General features: G+C 46.5%; 1 protein-coding gene across 4 annotated transcripts; it reads left to right on the forward strand.

Annotated features, from left to right (window-relative positions):
- Positions 1–87: 87 nt before the first annotated feature.
- Positions 88–21,334, forward strand: ndrg3a (ndrg family member 3a). Of its 4 annotated transcripts, none has more exons than XM_003973664.3 (17): positions 88–252; positions 9,421–9,498; positions 10,457–10,489; positions 15,913–16,018; positions 16,217–16,337; positions 16,511–16,573; positions 16,686–16,746; positions 17,335–17,421; positions 17,846–17,902; positions 18,074–18,177; positions 18,331–18,396; positions 18,472–18,523; positions 18,617–18,664; positions 18,750–18,785; positions 18,903–18,954; positions 19,870–19,908; positions 20,395–21,334. In XM_003973664.3, the coding sequence occupies exons 2-17, from the start codon at positions 9,442–9,444 to the stop codon at positions 20,565–20,567; spliced, it is 1,155 nt and encodes a 384-aa protein (XP_003973713.1). In that variant the 5' UTR covers positions 88–252; positions 9,421–9,441; the 3' UTR covers positions 20,568–21,334. The 4 variants fall into 4 exon arrangements, with proteins under 4 accessions (XP_003973713.1, XP_029682596.1, XP_029682597.1 ...); XM_029826736.1 differs by lacking the exon at positions 88–252 and adding an exon at positions 384–437; XM_029826737.1 differs by lacking the exons at positions 88–252; positions 19,870–19,908 and adding an exon at positions 384–437.
- The last annotated feature ends 588 nt before the right edge of the window (positions 21,335–21,922 follow it).

Below are 21,922 nucleotides of genomic sequence, written 5' to 3' on the forward strand. Positions count from 1 at the left end.
TTAGTGTCGGAGTGAGACGTCGTGTGCCTCCGCCTATCTGTGCCGTGCGTCCTGTGCTCCTATTGGCCTTCCGGCGGTGTCGCAGCGTTGTAGTTCCGCCCAGAGTCACATCGAAATACGAGTGGGGAGACTGAGGAAGCGGCTCGGAGGCACCGTCTGCTCCAGAAAATACATCTATTGCGACTAATATTTACCAAAAATTAGCCGCAGCAGCCCGATTGGAACCCGCTACACACGCCTTTGATAAAAGAGGTCAGTGAAACGCGCATGTTTTCTGAGGTTTGGTTCCCCAGCGTGCCGTGCACAGATGTGTCCGATGCTACGGCAGATTATCTCGCTCGCTGGATTCCCCCAACCTGTTCACGTCGCTGATCGGACATGGTTTACTGGAGGATTTGATGCACCAAAGCCGCACAATTACTTATGCAAAGGCCGAGGTAAACACGGGGAAAGACATCGCTGGTACTTTCGGAGTGTTTTATTGGGGGGAACTGCTGGCTTGAATGGAGCGAGTTCACCGCGGCTCCGTTAATGCGACACAACAGCTATTTTAACATAATAAATCCTCATTTTGTTAGAGCATTATGTTTTAAAAGTGGATTTTTTTTAATAAACATTCTGAATTGTAACTGACTTGTAGCTCTTGGTCTTGGACCGCTACTTTATCTCAAAAGATCGAACTAGAGCCAAACATTCGTTAAGTGAACGGCTTATAAATTACATCCATGTGAAATAAATCACAAAAGGCCTCTGGTTTAACTTTACAACAAAAACATATCTCGGAGTGCGACAGATAAATGAGAAAAAAGTCTGGTCGTTTTGAAGAAATATCACAGTTTAGAGGTGCGACGTTGATTGGAGTTCGGACATGATCTTTATGGCGAACTATAACGCTAAAAACCCCTCTGTCTTGGCTTTATCATCAATCATGGCGGCGATGGAGATAATACCGGTTATTGTGTCCGCTTCTCCAGCCTGTGTGGATGTGGCAGATGTATTTCTGAGCAGTCCCAGAGCCCCGGTGACATGGCTGCAGCGTGAGTCCCATTCAGACACCACGTGATGAATGACAATGTCACCGGTGACGCTAGAAGGTCACACAGGTGGGACGTGAAGCCCAGTGGGCATCAGGTGTTTCCCCTGCCGCCTCAAAACCACCGTTTTCTGCTAAAATACCTCAGAGCAGCAGTTGGTAGACTCAAGGTCTGCAGACTTAAGCCACGGTTGCCAATAATTTAGCATAACGGGGATGAATTCAAGTGTCTTGTGTGGGGTTTGCACTGCACGGTTGTAGTTTAGGCTGCAACTAACCACGACCACGCTGTTGTTGTCAGTCACAACAGCACGGTTGTAGTTTAGGCTGCAGCCAACCACGACCACGCTGTTGTTGTCAGTCACAACACCGTCCCAGTGTCACCTGAACAGGTAGCTTTAACACCAAGCCGACCTCTGTTCCCCTTCTTTGTTTTGAAAGCAAATGAAGAGCATATTGAGAGCAGCCAAGAGTTTGTTGCCACAACCTCTTGTTGTTCATCTCCTGGTTGATTATTATAGCGGAGACCGGCTGTATAACTAATGGTGTGTGCCGAGGGTTGCTTATTAAGCCACAAATCTTACACGGTCTTGAAATTTCCATGAAAGGATCTTATTAGCCCCTGTGGACATTTTGCATGATACAAATGTGCGTGCTTCATTACCAGCTTTTGATCCAAACCTTGAAATCCTTTCCTTTCTTTCCTCCGTTTAGTTCTGTCTCACTTGTGTTCAGACAGGATAATTACCCTACCTGATCATTCTGGCCAAACGTATATACAGAAATGTGCTTTTAAAACGGAAGTAATGCTATAAATGAACAATTCAGCATGGATTACTACATGCAGGGATTACAGAGTACATAAAAGCAAGAAATACTCTTATGTAGAAGCGGATTTCTTATAGGGATGAATGTCAGGGAATAACAGTCGCTGGAGAGATAGACATTAATTAAGGTGCAGTGTTGACAGCCGGCCCCGTGTTCACCCGCTGCTCTGTAAAACATAACCCATGCCAGACACAGACATTTATTTGGACCATTCCCATAATTGGAATAATAATAATTCTTCTGATAGCAGAATTTTGCTGTTGCCTTTCAGTTTTGGAAAGCTTCAAAGGCACTATAAATATATTTCTCACACCATCCTGCCTCTCGCTGCCCCTGAGCGCTGATGGGGTTTTTTTTTTTCCCACTGCTTTTGAAAATGCATCTGCATTTTAAGGCATCGCCAGTCCTGCAGTACGAGATGGAATTCATCAACGTTCCTCCCCCAAAGCAGCTGATACACAGACCCTTTTACATGCGATTAAATTAGATTACATACAGTTGTTGTCGAGGGACGTATGAACAAACAAAACAGATAATATGGCCTTCTTCTCTACTTCCATCCCGTCAGCATTAAAGATCAGTTCTCAGGAATAATTAAAACAACCACTTGTGCAACGTCCTAATTTCAAGGGATGTTTGTGCGTCAGACCTCTCTTAAAGTTGCTCTGTGTTTGTTGCTTTTGTTGCTTCATAAACACACGTTGAGTGCAATAACACACAGTTTTGTCTTGTGTGTGTGTGTCATAGTGTGTGTAGATAGATTTGTGGACGATATAGGAAGTGTTGAAAGAGGACGAGGAACACGTGGAGAATCACACATGTCGTCAGCATTGGTCCGTGCACGCCGTGCATCACCTCACGCCTGGCTTGGCTTTACTGACCCAGGGAACACGTGGATGTTAAGCGCTCGGTGGATTCGTGGTCGTCATCATCTCTCTCTCTGATAAAGAGAAGCTGGGAATGACCGCACACCTGTTTCTCATAGCAAGGAGACGTCTGTATGTCCTCCTCCCGCCGTTGCTCTGGAACTTGATGCACGTTCTGAAAGTGAGGTGAGAGGAGTAAAGAATTCCACATCGGGTGTTTCATGATGAGAAAGCAACGACGATGTAAATGATGGAGGAAAAGGTCATCCGATTACACAAGCACAGCTGAAGATGTTGTAGGGAGGGGGGGCTTGTTGCCAAGGACACCGCCAACCTCCGTAGGGAGGACACGGGGGGTGTTGGGGGGGGGGGGGGGTGAGGCTCCAGAGGAGCGACCTCTGTGTTTTTCAGGGAGAATGAGTCGTCAGTGATCCGTCATCGCCAGGCTCACCACATGTTTAGCTCCTCCAGCGCCGTCTGGGAGGCAACAGGCTCCGACCCTGAGTCCTGCTGTCTCCGGGTGCGAGGGTTCTCATGTCTCTGCTCTGTTAATATTTAACCGGTTCTAAGGTTTCCTCCGAGCCTGTTGAGCTCATTCTGCGTGCACGCGCGAGATAATGCCCGGTGGCGGCGCTACGCAGATGGTCTCGCCGCCGCCCCCGTGGCCGCCCCGTGGCCCTGCGGCCGCTGTCCTCAGATCCTGCGCAGCCTCCAGCAGCGCTCTCTGTTTCTGGAAACCCTGCCTGCTAGCGTCAGCCAGATGGTTCAGGACACACACACACACACACACACACACACACACATGCACACAGAGCATCCCTGGATCACTTTGTCTTTCCTGCCTGCACGAGTGAAAGTGGCTGAGGAATCCCTGCGGCCCGTGTGGGAGTTAGGCTAACGTAGCGGAGCAGGGGCAGGTGCTGTGTTAACAGCAGCGCGCGCACGGCCGACACGCCCGGCAGTTCACTCTTATTTAAGGCCGGATTCATGAAGGAGGACAGCCAGGAGAGGGTAATTCATGTTGGCAGGCTCCTCCGTAACACATCCCAGCAGATATTCATTGTGGAAGATCCATGTTTGTCGGTGTTTATTGATTTACTGATTATGTGCGACAAATTTACGGCTTCCTGCGGCGCCGTGCGGTTATTATGGGGTTCGTCCCTGTCTTTTCCAGGACATCTTAATCTGTTGCAGCGGACTTCAAGATTAAATAGCCGGAAATCCACTTAGATGACATGAATATAGTGGTGACTGGGAAATTTATACCACTTATATCCTTAATGAAAACTCAATATATTCTTGTTGCTGCAGGTTGAAACATGATGGGGACAATATCTATTGATATGACAAGGCCTTAACAAAGCTGTAGTCATTAATTAACCTTGAATTTCTCAGGGGGGGGGGGTTACCACTTCAGATGTTGGAATCCTCTTTCCTGAGCAGTTTCCACGTCAGCGTTGACATTAATTCCCACTGATATGTGGTTATACACCAGTATAGATGCTCCACTCTAAACTAGATGATCCATTTGCAGATAAAGTAGCCTCTTGAGGAATAATGTTGTCCTGTAAAAGCCCCTCAGAGGGTAATGTGCGGGGTGGTGTCTGCGCTGCCTCCATCCCATTGGTGGGCCGTCCGTGGTAAACGTTTAGCCCCGCCCCTTCGTGGTATTGCCTCTAAGATAGGCAAAATCAGCCAGGCTAACTTACACACCGCTAACTTGATATTAATGTAGGCAGCTCATCATTCTCAAGTTTAAATATGCACACTTTGCGCTGTCATTGAGTTTCACAGCCGAGGACAAGGTCACAAGTCTCCTCCTGCACATTGCAGCCGTGCACGTGTGTGTTGTACTCGCAGCAGCTCTCTTTATCGCCCCTGTATGTAACATCCATGTCTCCCATCCCAGCGCGACGTCCTCAGCATTTTTATCAGTCACAGTTTGAGTTGTGGCTGGTAAACCTCCGAGCGTGTGTATTCACATTCAGAAGTGATTTATATTATAGTAACGCTGTATTTAGCATTTGTCGGTCGCTTTCATTGCTGGGCCGATGAGATCATTCCTATTCGTACCTCTGTCCAGAAATAGATTGTTTTTCACGCGGTTTCCTCTTTCCTGTGTGATCGGGCTGCTTTGTCTTTAACGAATTAGCTTCTTTCTTTATTGAGCAGGGTGACGTGAACAAAACTTTCAGTGTTCTTCGCTATTTTTTGCTGCCTTGTCAGAGGAAGGAAAAAAAAAAAAAAGATTTGTCAGCTCGGATCACAAGATGTAAGGAGGATGATGGGGCCTCGGGAGAGCGAGCTGTTATAATTAAAAATATGTGAGGGAAAGAAACCGAGAGTGTGTGTGTGTGTGTGTGTGTGTGTGTGTGGACTCAGCTGTTGTTACTGACGGCATCAGCTGGGGATCTTCTCTGCTATAGGTCAAGATTCTCATGATAGAATCGGAGAAAAGGCCACGTCAGGTTCCTGCCCTTTCCAATAAAAGTGAATGACGCGTGTCTGTGTTTCCAGATGATTACTGAGGGGTGGCGACACGCAGAGGGAATGATTCCCTTACGTCTGTTACCACAAGGCCCACATTATGGCAGTAATCTGCAGTTGTGACTTGACGCAGTCCATTATCTTCGCTCCGGAGAGATTACTGCTCATTCTTCTTGTGGAAAGTTGGAGAAGAATTTCAGAAATGAAAATAAAGGGGGGGGAAGTTGGCCTCTAAACTGACTGTGTACGAGCAGGTAGTTATCGGGGGTTGTTTTAGGGATCGCCGTCTGTTTTAGATGTCCGGAATTTTTAATTGATGGCTTATATTGACAAACTGTGGGTATCTGATCCAGATTTATGTTTAATATTACATAGAAGGACTGGGTGATTTGAAGGGGGATTTAAAACTTCCTCTCTGCCCACTTGGTTTTGTAATTGTGGGATATTCTGTTGATTAATCATCCACAAATTGTGCTTTTTACAGGAAACGGTTTCAATCAAAGGTTCGGGAAGAAGGTTGGCGCAGGATTTTATTTGCACTCGAAGCTAATCCACCCTGTAAAATGTGGCCTCTTGTCCAGAAAGATCTCATCATTTTGATGCTTCTGCCAGATATTAATGCAGTTTAAAAGCTCCAATCTGCAACTTTCATCATAAATTCTGAATGTCAAACGTACTTCTCGCAGCACCCTATAGGTACACACTATACATTACAGGCAACCTTTCATTAGCGTGAGCCGCAACTGTGCAGCTGAGGACCAGATCAGCGTCCAAGCCTTGGTCAAGGACACTGAGAGGAGAATTAACCTACATAGATGTTTCTGATGCTGTAGAAACTGGGGCGCCGGCAGGAAACCTACGCACCAACAGATCCACGAGCAGAAGCACCGAGCGCCTCCAATCAGGACGTCTGCACCAATATTCGGGGGGATTTTTGTCATTGTGGGAGGTAACGAGAAACGGGCGCGGGTGGATTGATTGTTGGCTTAGGTTTGCATTTATTGATGCTGTTGATGTTATTGTTGATGGGACGGATTAAAGTGCTGAGTGAAAGTATTGACCAACATGGTTTCAGCCATTACGTAGGTTAATTAGTAAAGGTAATGTGATTTATTCCTTACAAGAGGTGGGATTAGGCTTGTTAAGAGCATTCATTTATAGTGGGAGAACTCTTAAGTTCTTTATGGAAGTAGTTCATGTATGGAATGAATCCCAGTTACATTAAAAAAAAACTGCGAAATGATGTGTAAATCGACCAAAACCAAAATATGTATGTGATTGGGCTACTTTCCTGCACAAACACGGCGCAAAAGATCCACAGAGGGATTCAATTTCAGAATAAATTGGATGGAATAAATCATTAATCCACCTCATCAATAGTTCATGTTTCTGAATTAATAGACGAATGGATGAGATTCGTGGCGTGAGTGAGATTCACCTAAAATAGCTCAAAATGTCGCCATTACCAAACGCATGACTCGACCGCACGCCACCCGGGGCCGTTGTGATGCAGCATTGTGGGCTTTGGGTCGCCATGGTATCATGTCTGTTGCTTGAGTCTGTGGTGGTGGGTTACAGGAGGTCACCGGGTCACTTACGGTGGCCACAGAGGTCAGTCGATGCACAGCTGTGATCTGGAAGATAATTGCACGGAGCAAAGTTGAGCATGCCGTTGCCATGGCGTTTAAGAGCTACGGCGTAATCCGAAGAGCCCCGGGGCCGTCGTCATAACTCGGCTGCTAGGCATTACTTCATGGAGCCCCACCGACCGAGGTGGGATGGAGATGGATAGGCGAAGCCAGACGGCGTGGAGCGAGTGAAGGGGGGATTAAAGTGGCGTGCATCGATCTGCCGGCGCCGCCTGCTGACTTAGCAGCCGAAGAACCACATTTCTTAGCATCACCGTGACATCGTTGTCCTCATAGATGCATTCTGGTGCCTTCAGATTCTGATGGGACCTCTTCCAGCAGCAGTGCAGGTCCCAGGCTGAGGCGTCCCCCCCCCCCCCCCCCCCGTGGTTTTCCTTTCACCACAGTTTGTATTTTGATGTTTCTTTTCTGCATCTTATCCAGGGAAACGGGCCCGAAGGAGCAAGGCTGCCCTCTCTGTGTTGTATATCTGTCACCGCTGAGGTGCTACTGCAGCGGACAAAGGTGCTGGATTAATGTTCACAATATGAACACAGACTCCACGTTTGCCTCGAGTCGTCTCGTGCTGTTCCAGTTGTACTGAGAGTCACTGTCAGACAGTCACAAGCGCGACCGTCCGGGGTCACGACAGCACTTTACGGAATATTTCTCAGCCTCACGTGATTGCTTTTTCCTCATTCTCATCACTATCTTCCCCCCTCCTCTGCTTTGCCTCGCATCTGTCCCTTGGGGCTTTCCCTGCTTAGAATAAACATCAGCTACCAGCTTTATCTCTATGGCAACAGTGGAACATGTAGTCGAGCAAGCGGCGAGAAGGTAGGACAGGGTGTTGAAATCCAGTGCACCTTCAGGTGATTTGATTCAAGATGTGAGACCGTTTAGAAGCCTTGGGGGACGATTTCAGGCAGAAACCCAGTGATGGATGGGATGGATGGGATGGCACACACATGCTCCTGTATCTCCAGCGTGGGGGGGGGGGGGTCATCTGGTTGGTCTGCTGCTTGGATTAAGCCCACTCTGACCTCGTCTCCATTAACACCTCAATTACTCAGCTAGTCTGCTGCAATTAAAGCGGCTTTTACCTACTTCCAATTTCCACTTGCTTGCAGTCTCTGGAAAAGCCTGAGGAAGTGTTACATTGATCCAGTCAATACGCTCAAGCATGTGGAGTATTTGTTTTTCCTTTTCCCCCTTGTTCACTTGTCTAAATATTATTTTGTTCCACCATTGAGCCGGATTTGTGAGCAGGGACTTTGTCTGGCATGTTTTGCTCCCCTTGTTGGTGGCTGAGTACTTCAGTTCTCAAAGTTTCTCCATTTTTCCCTAATGATTGGTTTGTTTGATTTTCCCAGGGATCTAACTGCTCCTATCATTTTCGGCTTTTATCGGGCCAAGGTGACCCCTGTTTTGATTCTTCCGGTCCAGCTGTCCTTTCAAATATTTCATTTCCTTCTCCGTTGACTGATGATCTACTCCTAACAACCCAAGGTCAGTGCAGGCGACTTGGATCTGGTGGCTCGGTGAGACGATGCGGAGCGCTGCCTCTTGTGTCCGGCAGCATTTATACAATACAACCTTGTTTTGTGGTGTGATGCAGTTAAGTTTGGCTGCTGTCCAATAGGTTTAAGCATTGACCTATCGGAGGCGAACGCTTCGACTTGTCTTTTGTGCAACTTGAGCCGCTGTCCTGGGCTCAGCCGTGTAATTCCATCCCACTTCCTGTCCTCACCTTCCGCGAGTCGCCATCGGATAAGAAGCACCGTATCGGGGAATTTTGCAGAAGGTGATGTTCTGCTCAGTGACGAGCTGTAGGGACAAAGTCTAACAAGTGAGGTGGGCTTTAGAGGCGCTTGTTAAACTCCATCAGACTCATTTCTGTGTTTGCACACCATCTGCGTGAACTCAATGTGTGACCTCTCCCCGGGTGTTTTCTGAGAAAATAGCCTCCATTTCTTTCCAGGGCCGCTATTGTATTATTCAGCAGTGACTGGCTGTACAGAAATGTACCATTCCCAACCCGGTGAATGCTCAGTGACACCAGAATAGACTTCAGTCTCACGTTATCACCTGGTTTCACATGGGTATGTTGTGTTCGCTCCATTTTATAAGGCGAGTTTACATTCTAAAGTCTACGTACAGCACATGTAGTAATGGAGGTGAGGCCATTTATGCAGTAAACGGTCAATTATTTGCTCGTAACTTGGTCGTAATTCGTAGAACATATGCGCGATTACCGACCACTAGGTGGTGCTGTTTCGTCGATACACCTCCATATACGGTAATTATTTTTTAAAGTTAGACTACTAAATATATAATCACAAAATCAAATACTTCATGGTAACATGACATGTTGCCATTGGCCAAAAGATGGTTTTCCTGTATATTAAATGGATTTTAAGTTGTGCTGTTGTTAGACAAACGTAAACTTGTAAATATGAACTGTTCAATGAAATGTGTTTTCTTCTGCAGCTACGGTAACACTGCACCAACGCTTGAGTCATTGTTGAGTCTAAATCGTCCTCACTGCTGATCATATTATAATCTTTTTCCCCCACAGTTTCCAGTGACGACCAGGAAGATGGATGAGCTGCAGGATGTACAGCTGACTGAAATCAAGCCACTGCTGACCAATAAGGTGAGCTGGGAGAGAACGCCTGACTCTTTCAATTCGTATTCAGGAAAGAAGCAAAGCGGTTTTCTATACGACTCATCCTATCATACATAAGTTAAAACACCGCGCATGCGGACTCTGCTGCCTTGATCATCAAAGTGAATTATTCATGTGCTTGAGTGTCGGAGGGAAAAGAAAAGAAAAGGAAATCGCTAGTCAAAAATGATTGTGGACAGAATGAGGCAAGAAAAGTGGTGTGAAAAAGACTTCAAAGCAGCAGCTGGAAGAAATCTCTCTCAGACTGGTGAGAACAAAAGTACAAAGGAGGAAGAGCAGCCTCTTTCCTCGTCCTCCCCCTCCGTTTTGCCAGGTTGGCGAGCAGGTGTGAAGTGAGCGGAGTGTCGCTGTTCCCGACGGTCGTCGGGGACGGGCGCGAGGGCTGTCTGACATCTACTGGTGATGGGTTCAAAAAGAAGAATAGAATATATATATTTGCCAGGTTGCATCTGTAAGGCAGGAAATGCACATGTAGAACAGGGCAGTGCTGGTGCTGCTGTCTCACGCCACCTAGTGGCCGGTGAATTTAAAGGCCAGACATGGCGCAGATGAGCACAAACACATTTTTACTTCTCTTAACTTCTCATAATTTCTGCTTCTCTGATGCTGTTTTGGATTAATCATAGCAGGAGAGGGTTTTATTAAACAGATGTTTCTGCTTCCCAGCCCCCAGTCTGGCTGCATTTAACCCCACAAGTATCTTCTCTGTTGCTGTTGCCCGTTCTTACGTTATAACTCGCTTGTTCCAGAAATATTTCTGAATTCTAACTGTGACTTTTCCACAATTATGATTTCTTTGTTTTCCCATTGATTCCATATTCTATATTTGGTTAATCTATAGTGGATTGGCTCAATTATTTGAGAATAAAACCCACATTTATTGTGTATTTTAACTGGTTGTTGTTTTTTTTTGCTGTTTTTGCAGAACGCCCGCAACTTCCAAGACTTTGACTGCCAGGTGAGTGTTTATCTCTGGGATGAGTTAATGGTGATGGGATGGTGAAGGACATGGGCTGAGGTGACATGCGGACCTCTGTGTTTAGCAGGAATTAACTTTGTGCATATGCTCGTGTAACAATCCACAGTTACTCTTTCCACGACATACAAAGGTGCATTAGTCCAGTTCACTGTGGTGAACCAGTGTAAGTGTCACCCAACAGCTTTGAAGTTGTGTTTAGAGACATGTTGATAGAATCAGAATTAAATGTAATGTCTAAGAGATGCTGGCCTTTGATTGGAGGCATTTCATCCATGATGAAATCATCTTCTAGTCATGGTTTGGGAACTATTTTCTTAAACAAAGCAGTCATTGTCTTTGAGCGGGGAGCGTTCCAGATCCCAGTGTCTTTGATGGTGGTTTTGCCCGATGAATGCTGGCCCACTGCCCCTGTGGTGCACAATGTTTTCTTCACACTAAGGATTCTCTTGCTTCTCGCAGCCAAGTGTGCTGTGTTGCATGAGCATCCAACCTGTAAAGGGTTAAAGCTTTCATCCCGTCCTGATTTTCTGCAGTCGGGGCTGTTCCCAGCATCCCAGCAGGGCTAAATATAGCTACTGCAGACAGGCATGGCGGTTAGTGCAAGCATGCTCCGTACCTCTGTGCTTCCATTCACGTTTGCTCCGCAGCCACAAGTGTTTCTCTCCCTTAATGGTTTAATGTGATTTCTCACATTTTCTTCTTCTTCTTTTCTCCTCCTGGGGTTCATTGTTGCATTGATGCAGATTTAAGTGTGCTTATTGGAGTGGCGTCCGTTCTGACTGAGCTGAGTCCTCAAACAAATTATAGCGACACTCATCATCGCTATTTTTAATTCATGTAGTGACACTCCTGCAGCTGATGGAAAAATCATAGGTAGTTGTCCTGAACTTCTTTACTCCTGTGTCTGCACAAGCAGGGCTGGGGTGGTTAAGGAGAAGGGGAGAGCCTGGAGGGTGTGGTGCCGCAGGGGCAAATACTGTACGTGTCAGGCTGCACCACACTTGGACCATAAACAAGGAAGTGATTGACTATACTCCTTAATGTAAAACATGGAGCAATTTGAGTTCTTTTGTTTTATTTGGACAAAGGAATGTTGTTAGCTTCAAACTGTTCATATAGCAATGCTGCAACTACTTATTATCACTCCTGACCAGAACCCTGGGACCTGCTTTAGCTGATGTTCTGTCGCCTCAGGATAGCAGGAGACAACCTGACCATCCACCCCCCATTTTCTTATATGTTCCTTTTGTATATATCATGTTTTGTTTTATCATGTGACACTTGCGCTTTATCATGTGACGCTTACACTTACGCTTATTGTAATCTTACATGTTCGTGTGCTGGTATAAGAATGCACCTCACCAGGGCCCACATTTGTAGCTCACACTGCAGACGTGTGGTTGCCCTTGCAGCACGTAAACTGAAGCTTCCGTCTCATTCCTCTGATGGCAACAGCACGGGAAGAAAACTAATCAGTTTCTTCCTCCCTAACAAATGTGGGGTTGTCTTTTTTTTTATTAAATAAACGGATGTAAAATATCTTGTAATCAGCAGAGGGCGCTGTAGGCCTTTCTTATTATTGCTTCATTAAAGGCTTCAAGGGAAAATGGTGTCACATTGAGCCTGGCTGAGATGCGCACACACACACACACACACACATACGTCTAATCAAAGGAAAAAAAACTTGTGCGTTGTGGCGTGAACGCGTCATTAACCTCAGCTGATGCCACAGGTCAGGTGCTGGAATGTGACAGAAAAAATAGGTCAGACATAATTACATGTTTTGCAATGCTATATGTGTCATGTGTTTGTTTGTTTCTGAAAACAGGCACTAAATGTGTAGCAACCTCTGCGGGTTCTGTGGTTTAGGGTGAAGAGCAGAAAAACACGAGCTCGCTGCTGCATTGACGGTCCAATAAGACGTCATGGGCGTGTGTGGCGCCCTCTCCTCTGTGTGTGTGCGTTAGAATGACGTTGGCAGTCCGTCTCAGTCCTGACACACTGCAGAGGACAGAGGAAAGAAGAAGAGGCAGAGATCCATAGGTCATAGCTGAGAGGAAGATTTATGCCACCTCCATATATTTGCAAATTAATAAATACCTCTTCCTTTATTCCCGCTCCAGCTTGGAAACTGGTGAAGGTTATATTAGAGCGATAGTGGAAGACGATAAGGTGGTTGTTACTCTTCACCCACAGCGAGGTGACACTGAGGCAGATCTGGAGACCCGTACAGACTCGGCAGCAGCCATTTTGCTGATGCAGAACCCTGCAGAGGGTGAGCTGTCAAAGTCATCCTCCTCTTTCTGTCGGTACCACGGCGTGACGTCAGCATCCTGCCTGTTTTTCTGGCCTGGCTCTGCATCAGTTGTATCCCATCACCCGTCTTCCACGCACGCGCCCCCCCTCCACCTTTTTTTCACCCCCCTCCCTCCTGTTATTCCTTGCTAGCCTCCAGGCCCCTCCCTCTCCCTCTACCCACATGACCTTCTGCTGGCCAATTAGCAGCATCGGTGGATGGATGTATGGACGCACGGTGACTACTAAGCACAAACTGCAGTCTCACTCTCCTCCCCCACTCTCTATTTTCCTGCTCTCTTTCCCACCTTTCGTCTCCGTCTATCTCTCGTTCTCCCTGCTTGGTATCCACACCCCCTTCTTCTGCTCTCATTCACATTATTTACTCATCCCCTCCTTTCTGCTGTCTTTCTCCTCCCTCTTTTCCTCCCGGCTGCTGTTCTTGCCATCCCACCCTACATCCCTCCCTTTCCTAACAGTGCTCCCTCCCTCCATCCCTCCTCCTGCTGGAGATCTTCAAAGCTGACCTGCACACGTATAGCGTAACTCACTCCTCTCCTGTGTGGGGAAAAACATGTCAGCTATTCTGGATCTGGACCAGATTGCATGCTCTGGGAATGAAGTGGTGAGTGACAAATGTGTTTTTGCCTTCCTTGACACACCTGCCGGGGTCTTTGCAGCCGAGGAGGGGGTTGTTTGACATTCTCCACCAAGACAGGGTGGCAGCAGCTGGCTCGGATGAAGGGCTAAAATGTTGGGAGGGGGTGTCTTTTTTGGATGACTTGTCACCACCTTCAGTAGACCGCTCAGGCGCAGAAGCCGTTCTTTTCCTGTAGGTGCAGTTTTTTGTGTGTGCAGGTCACCTAGACTTCATGTGCATGTTAATATGACAGAATTCTCTCGTGTCCCTGAGTTTGCAAAATGCCACAACCACGTGGCGTGTGTTTCAGCCAGACAGTGACCGGGCATCAGCGAATGGGATGGGTCATGTATGGACTTCAGTCTTGTGTGTTCCATGCGTCTCTGGTTTAGTAGCAGCGTGCGGGCTCTGCATCCTAATCTGCAGACAGCTGTGGATGGTGCATTTTGATAGCACCTAAAAAAAAATCCAAACCCCTCTTCTGGTACCTTCCTTCTCCTGCAGAGACCTTGAGTTTATACTTTTGACCCACTGTACAAAACACATACATGCATACACAAAACGTGCGCCGCGGGTGGGGGTGGGTCTGTCTACCAGGACATTTATGCACACTAGATGATCCCATGTAAGTGTTTTTTTGTGAGGTGTGATCGTGATAGTTTCTGCCCTGCAACACTGCTCTCAGGGTGGATGATGGCATTCCTGGCAGGGTGGGGGGAAAGAAGTGGGAGTGGGGGCTGATAAGAGAAGGATTACAGGAAGAAGGACAACATGACATATTGTTACCATTTCTAGTTTGATTCATTCATTTTCCTCAATCGTTATCTCGGTATTCGGAACTCCGGCTCCACAGAGACACCCACACGGGCTCTCTATCTTTGTGCCGACTGTTGCAGTGTTTTCCAGGCTGACAGCCCCACCCCGCGTCTCTGATCCGAGACACTTCTGAACGTATACTGGCCCTTACAAATCATCTTTGACACCAGTTAAAGCTTTTGTACGTGTGGGGAAACATCCTCGTCCTTCGCCCCATTTCCACAGCCCTTTCCTCGACTTTAGTGGCAGGACATGGCAGCAAAGGCATGATAAATTTAAGCCCTGCTCCCTCTGTTGCTCTGTCATGCTCTACCCCCCCCTCCATTTCTAGTCTTTTATATCTTCAGTATGGTTCATATTTCCTGTCTGTGATGGCTGTCTGATGTCTGCTCTCTCCAGAAGCAGTTATTGTACAGAAATGACTTTGTCCCTCCCTAAATAAAACCCTAATATTCCACAGTAACATCATGTACATTTCTCGACTGCTGCCGTCTCACGCCACGAACCCCCGAAGGACCCGAGGTAGCGCGGAGTCGCCCTGCCAGCCTTGTCAGCAGGACTCAACACTCAAAACGTCTTCATATCGTTCGTTTTCCACCGTTCTTGGGTTTACTGAGTGTGACGGGCTCGTCATCACCGCTACATAAGCAGACGTGCCCTTGCACACCTGGCAGGGGCATAATCGTCCCTATGTGCCGCGTATTCTTTACAGATTGCAGATGAAATTTCCTGCTGCATTGTCCTTGAAAATGAATATCTCCAAACAGATACTGATAAAGACTATCACCCAAACATCCGCCACTGAGGGGGAGAACAGCATCAGGCTCCTGCTCTGTCAGTTAGCCATAATCCATGTTCCACTCAGCCTCCCACTCTTTATTATTGATGACCTGAGGGCCTTGAGAACGGGCCCCGCCTGTTGTGCCTCCTGTCCTGCGAAACACTCACAAACACATCTACATGACTGCACATTCTTCTGCGCTGGGCCATGCACTTCTGCTGAAATGTCTGATGCAAGAAAGGTGTAGAAACTCAATCTAAATGTATTTGAATCACACGGGGCTGATGGATTAAATGGCGTTTCAAACATTTACGTGCATGTGTTGAAAGGGCTGATTAAACGCATGTACAATTAAACATCCCAGTAAGTAAAATTCTGCAAACATGTTCTTTTTTGCAGAGTCATACTTGTGAAAAGGGAGTGAGATTAGTTTGAACCCCGGGGCAAAACAACTGTCGGGCCATTTAATGCCCTGTATCCAAGGGTACGAAGGATGTGTGCCAGGAAAGAGGCTGCTTGCCTTAAATTCTTAATCTGAGCTCGAATCACAGCATTTATTTGGTTGCTGGATGTTTTAAATCATGTATTCTAATGTGATGTCTTTGTTTAAAGCCGGAGTCTAATCTATTGAAACAATTCTAAATATTTCCGGTGTTGACAGTGGTGCTCATGGCTGCACACCACTCGTGATACTACACGGATACGTGCTCGCACAAGCAAATGAGCACTTTAATCCTTTTATCGTCTCCTTACGAGAAAATACTTTACCACTTTTGCTACATTTCTAACCAAAGCTGAGCATTAAGGGATATAATGTGTGCGCCCACGTACATTAAGCGCGTTTTGTGTTGATCTTCTCTGTGGCCACAGGAGCATGACATCGAGACTCCTCACGGTGTCCTCCATGTGACCATGAGAGGCGTCCCCAAGGGCAACAGACCTGTCATCCTCACCTATCATGACATCGGCCTCAACCGTGAGTCAGAACCACAGCCAGAACCAAGTGGAAGTATCTCCAGTTAGGATGTTCCCTCATTAACGGCGTCTAATCTAAATGTAGCCGAGCTGAAACAGTCTGTGACCAGAATGAAACACAAACCGAAGCACAATGTTCTGCATGAATCACCACCTGCGCCCAGTGAGCACATTATCGTTCTCTGCGGATCCTTTCCAGACAAGTCGTGTTTCAACACCCTCTTCAACTACGAGGACATGCAGGAGATCACGCAGCACTTCGCCGTGGTTCACGTGGACGCGCCTGGACAGCAGGAGGGTGCACCACCCTTCCCCAGCGGGTGAGTGTGGACGACCTGGGGGGGATGAGTGTTTACTCTTTGCTGCAGTGAGTTCATTTATCTGAAATGTAAACAGCTTTGGAAACTCGTTGACTAATGACCGCTTATTTATGCTGCTGCAGAGCTCCGGATTTCTGATTAATATAAGTATCCATACGTGTGTGTGTCTCCAGCTATCGCTACCCCACCATGGACGAGCTGGCTGAAATGCTCCCCTCTGTGTTGACTCAGCTTAAGTAAGTGCCCCCCCCCCCTCCACTCACTCCCCCATCAATAGGAGATCAATGATAATGTGCAGGAATAGACGGTTCCTCCCTGGTTCTTCTGTAACTGCTGGTTTCTCCGCAGCGTCAACAGCATGATCGGCATTGGTGTGGGAGCAGGAGCGTACGTCCTCACCCGCTTTGCTGTAAGTCGCTTTTTATTTTTAATTAAATTACGCTGACCTTTACGCCCTTCAGGCGGGATCCAATCTGCTCCATATTCTCTCGTCTCCCTCCGAGATCGCCTCTCTTTCCGTTTCTTTGGCCTTGTTTTAATACTGGAAGCAGCAGCGGATCTAAAATAAGCTCAGTCCAGGTACGTCAGAGCAGAAGGAACTAGGAGTGACAATGAGGGAGCAAAGCGAGCGCTGAAAATGAATAATGGAAGAGGGAGAATGGTGTTAGGTGGGTTCAAAAGGCGCTTTGGTTTTAAAAGAAGGAAGAAATATTGACTCCAAAATGGATTTCTTGGAAAGGAATGTTCCTACGGGTGGATTTCTAGCAGCTGTTGCTCATTTGCATTCATGTTGACGGCTGCATTCCCAGTGTTCCCACAGGGTCTGCCCGGTAAGATGGAGATAAGGCAATTTACAAACCCGATTCTGGAATGCAGAAGCTCTTCATGTTTCTCCTTCATCTAAACTCGGAGACACTCTCCACTCTGTTATGTGCGTACGTGTCCCGCAGAGGGAACAGAACCTCCGTTTTACTCTGATGTGTCTGTCCTCTTGCAGCTGAACAATCCCACCCTGGTGGAAGGGCTGGTTCTGATCAATGTGGACCCCTGCGCTGAAGGCTGGATCGACTGGGCAGCTTCAAAGGTAGACCCCCAGCAGAACACCAAAGCAACACTCCCAATGCTTCGGCCACTCCTCTTTGGTCACTGATGTCCTTCAAAATGACTTTTATGTTACGTAATCCCGGAATTGTGACGCCCTGTTTTTATAAAGTAATCGCTATCCTGCCGCTCTGGTTTAAGATTAACGCCAGCTTTGTTTTGTGGTAAGTTGTTTCGGAGTGAATGGCACTGACAGGGGACCTAATTCCTTATTAATTGTTTGCTGCGGTTTTTAATGACATTCCAAAGATTCCAAAATCGAATCTCACTCTCTGGTTTTTGCTGAGCAGCACAGCTCCTGTGGAATCATTCAAATTTAAGGAGTTTTAGGGCCAAAGCTGTAGTGTAATGATAGAAGTTGCATGCAGATTTGTGTGTATGAAGTGGATCTGTCTCCCTCTCTGCAGCTGACTGGATGGACCAGTAATTTGGTGGATATCATCATGGCTCATCACTTCAGCACTGTGAGTTTCTCCTTTGGGTTTTTTCCCCTGTTTTCCAGCATGTCTGAGGTGCAGACTGATGGATTGTGATTTATAGAGGATAGATTCTCTTTGAATAGATGCATGAAGATGCTGAATATGCTTCGAACTTGGACTGAATAGTATTTTTTTTTACGGTTTTATCTACAACAGGATGAGCTGACGGACAACCAGGAGCTGATCCAGACCTACCGCCTTCATGTCGCCCAGGACATCAACCAGGATAACCTGGCTCTCTTCTGTGGATCCTATCAATAGTATGACAGTAGATTTCTGTCAGCTCCATGTCTCGTGGACTTTCTCTCGTTTAGAATTGTGTTTTGGTGTCAAATGTGGCGGTTTATATTACACCCAAGAGAAAACGGTGCGGTTTTAATGAGTTGAGTTGTGTGTTTCTCTTCCCGCCCCAGCCGTCGGGATCTCGGGATTGAGAGGCCAGTTGTGGGTCTGAATGAGGACACGGTCAACACACTAATGTAGGTTCTGATCTTAATGACAGTCGTGGTCGGGATCTTTGGTGTGGAATATTCAACGGTCCTTTTCCCCTGCAGATGTCCTGCGCTGCTGGTGGTTGGAGACACATCACCTGCTGTGGAGGCCGTCGTGAGTTTCACACCAACGTCTGAGCGCCATAAGAAGCTTTGGGAAATGTTTGCAGCTCAGCTCAGCATTAACGTCTTATTAATGTTCCCCCAGGTGGAATGCAACTCCAGGTTAAATCCAACAAAGACCACGCTGTTGAAGGTGAAATGACTTATTTAATGACTATACGTGTTTGTTTTTGACCATACAAATTAATCCTAATGTGACTTTATGCATTTTTCCACAGATGGCAGACTGTGGAGGCTTACCTCAGGTTGTGCAGGTAAGTGTGTGTGTGTGCGTGTGTGTGTGTGCGTGTGTGTGTGTGTGTGCGTGTAAATTTTTCCAATTGAATTGCATTAAATGATCTTATCACCTACATCTTTATCTGTGTTTGCAGCCGGGGAAACTTGCTGAGGCCTTCAAGTACTTTGTTCAGGGAATGGGCTACAGTAAGTACTCATGACCTTATGTTCTTTCCGTTGCATCATCAAATGAAACCTGGTACCGGTCCAAATGAGCTGCTGTAACCTTTCACACAAAAATAAGAATTGTTTACTTGTTGGACTGATGTGTTTGTGGTGGAGACTTCCTGTTGACGAGAGTGAGGGCCATCAGTTTTGTATGAACATGTTGCTGAGCACCCCTCCTTTTTGGGGTTTGGTGTGCAACCAGCAAAGCTTAAAAAAGGCCATGTATCGGCCCGGTCGCTCTTTGAGCCACTCGCTGGAGGTTCACGTGGTTTCCTCTCTGCTCTCTGCAGCGTGTGGCCACCGCAGGTTTGAGTAGGTGAGGTGTGAGTTCTTCTTGCATCACTGAAGTGAGACCTGTGTGCTTCTCTTCATTTTTACTGAGACGTCCCCTTATTGGAGATTCTGAAGGCGCAAACTTAAAGAAGGTCATCGAGGCTTTTCATTCAGCTGCAGTGAAACTGCAGTTTTAGTCACAGCAGCTTGATGCCCGTGTGTGTGTGTGTGTTTCTCTGTAGATTAAATTCTCTATCACAAGAATAAAAACTCTTTCCTGTTGGAGGCACCCATGGGTGCAGCTTGTGCGTCCGTGCCTCACTTGCTTTAAAGGCCATCGAGTCTCCCTGTTGCGTAAATGCCACTGCAGGATTACAACAGAGTGAAAGAACCATTTTCACACAAAGAAAGCGTGGAAAATCTTAACCCGTCAGTCTGTTTCTAAAAGCTGCTTTTCCTTCATTAACACCTTAGCCCAGTGCGAAAACCACATATTTATCCAGCGAAAAGTAGGACGTCTAAAAATAAAAATGAATACGGGACATAGTTGTTACCTGTTGAGATGAAGCAACATGTTACCAACTGCTCTCCTTTCTTTCCTTCTTTAATCATTGCTTTCAGTTCCCTACGTTCTCCTCAGCCACCTGAGCAACGAATCAGGTACCGGGTTCTTGAATAGCTGCCTGACTAGAGGGCTGTGAACCCAGTGGCCTGTTGGTTCTCGACAGTGGATAAATGTCAGCGTATGCAGAAATGCTGTTTGATACTCAGATGAGTGTGCGCAAGCAGCCGTTATTCTGCATACTTTGACCCGCACTGTACGAGTGTAGCTAGCTCTGTTAGCATGGATTCTGTTCCCAGTCTCCTGTTTTGCTGCATGACTTGCTGCTCTTTTTTTTAATTTTTTTTTTTTTTTGGTCGTTTCCTTACGATCACACGTGTGCTGTTTTGCTTTATCTACCGTTTTCTTTTAAAAAGGACGGGCCCCCCGTGCAATCAACCTTCAGTACTGCTTCCATTGGTGTGAGAATAGTTTGCATGTTTAGCACTTCTTTTGTGGTTGCATCAGGGCATCTAAGTGTTCCCACAGAGCGGCGAGTCTCTGCGGCATGAGCGGAATATTAATGGGGGTCTCTCTTCTTTTAGTGCCGTCGGCAGGAATGACTCGTCTGGCTCGCTCGCGCACCACCTCCTCTTCCAGCATCACCTCCATGGACAGCAGCCGCAGCCGCAGCAACCTCAACAGCCTGCTGGAGGGCACCGCCGCCGGGAACCTGGACAACCAGGCTGGGCCCCAGACCATGGAGGTGTCATGCTAAACCCTCCTCATCCCCACAGTAACTTATACTCCTCTCTCTTCCCTCCCTCTCCAACAAATATATAAGATACACGAGGAGGATCTGTAATGAACTATGTTATTAGATACAGAGGGTAGATCAGCTGTATTAACAGATGCATATTATTAAATATTAAATACACTATAGAAGTTGCACTGTCTAAAAAAAAAAAAAAACCCTAAATACATTCAGATGTGTTGTATGTTCCAGTAGTTAATCTCAACCAGTCTCACGTCCAGCTCCTCGTATTTATTGTTTCTCACACTGTGGAATTTTTTTTCATCTCCTGAAAATCTGTTGTCATGTCTTTTTTTTTGTCTTTTTTTTTAAAAATTTTGACGGTACTTTAACGGCTGCTTTTGAACGCTCGCCTCGTGGATTAAATTGCTTCGCCGCTACGACTGTTTTTAATTTTGTTGCAACATAAGGGCCAGAGATTATACAGAGGGATCCTCGAACCCGGGAGAACTGCAGATCTCGAAAAACCCGTCTAAAAACACGAAGGCAGAAGCTGATTTCAACATTTACCGCTGCGTCGACGCTTGTATTTGTCTTTGGATCAATGTTGTGATTGAGCACATCTTCATTTCTTTGTTTTCTGTTGACCTTTTTTTTTGCTGATTTGCCCGGATGTATTTGTGATCTTCAACGCGCTCTGACGTGCACGGCGAGCCTCCTCGCCGAGGGAGGCGGCGCTTCTGTCTGCTGGTTCATTTTGTTTATTACTACCGAATAAAGATGCACCATAACAAGTGTCTGACCTTTGAATTTTTCAGCACATCACACCAATTATCGAGTGTACACGAGCAAGCGCACGTTTCAGAGGGAGCCCGCCCAGTATACTGAACATCTCTGTTTTCCTCTTGTGTTAGTGGAAAATTGAGGTGACAGTTGTTTCCAACCGCACTTTCCTCTCAGCGACTTCTGACATGAGAGACACTGCAGTCTATTTTTAGCCCACATTAATTCAACAAACCCACAACTGAGATGAGAATTAAAAACACAACCTGAAGCTACTCCCTGTGCTTTTTTTTTTTTTTTTTTTTGCAGCCATGTGCAGTACTGTACTTCGTTAATTTCAGATCTTTCTGGTGCTACATCTGATTTGCATCCTCCAGCCTCTTCACTGCCTTAATTGGAAACGTGAAACGTTCTTTTTCAATGACAGACACTAATATTCCAGCCAGCCGCCTGCAGTTTTTGGCTCTAATCAGCGTTTCTGTTCTTTCCATCAAATGTGATGTTTGAGGTTTTGTATAGAGATAAAAACTGGAAAAAGAAGAGATACCATTTTGAAAACTGGATTTTGCGGCCTCGTATCACGCTATCATCTGTGA

This window comes from Takifugu rubripes, chromosome 19 (genome assembly GCF_901000725.2).
Source record: "Takifugu rubripes chromosome 19, fTakRub1.2, whole genome shotgun sequence".
Classification (NCBI taxonomy): Eukaryota; Metazoa; Chordata; class Actinopteri; order Tetraodontiformes; family Tetraodontidae; genus Takifugu; species Takifugu rubripes.

Excerpts from the sequence above, each read along its gene's own strand:
- ndrg3a (XM_029826736.1), top strand. The coding sequence starts at position 399 with ATGCACCAAAGCCGCACAATTACTTATGCAAAGGCCGAG. Across the intron at positions 16,019-16,216 it reads TCATGACATCGGCCTCAACC|ACAAGTCGTGTTTCAACACC; the intron begins GTGAGTCAGAAC and ends GATCCTTTCCAG. Across the intron at positions 18,178-18,330 it reads TTCTGTGGATCCTATCAATA|CCGTCGGGATCTCGGGATTG; the intron begins GTATGACAGTAG and ends TTCCCGCCCCAG.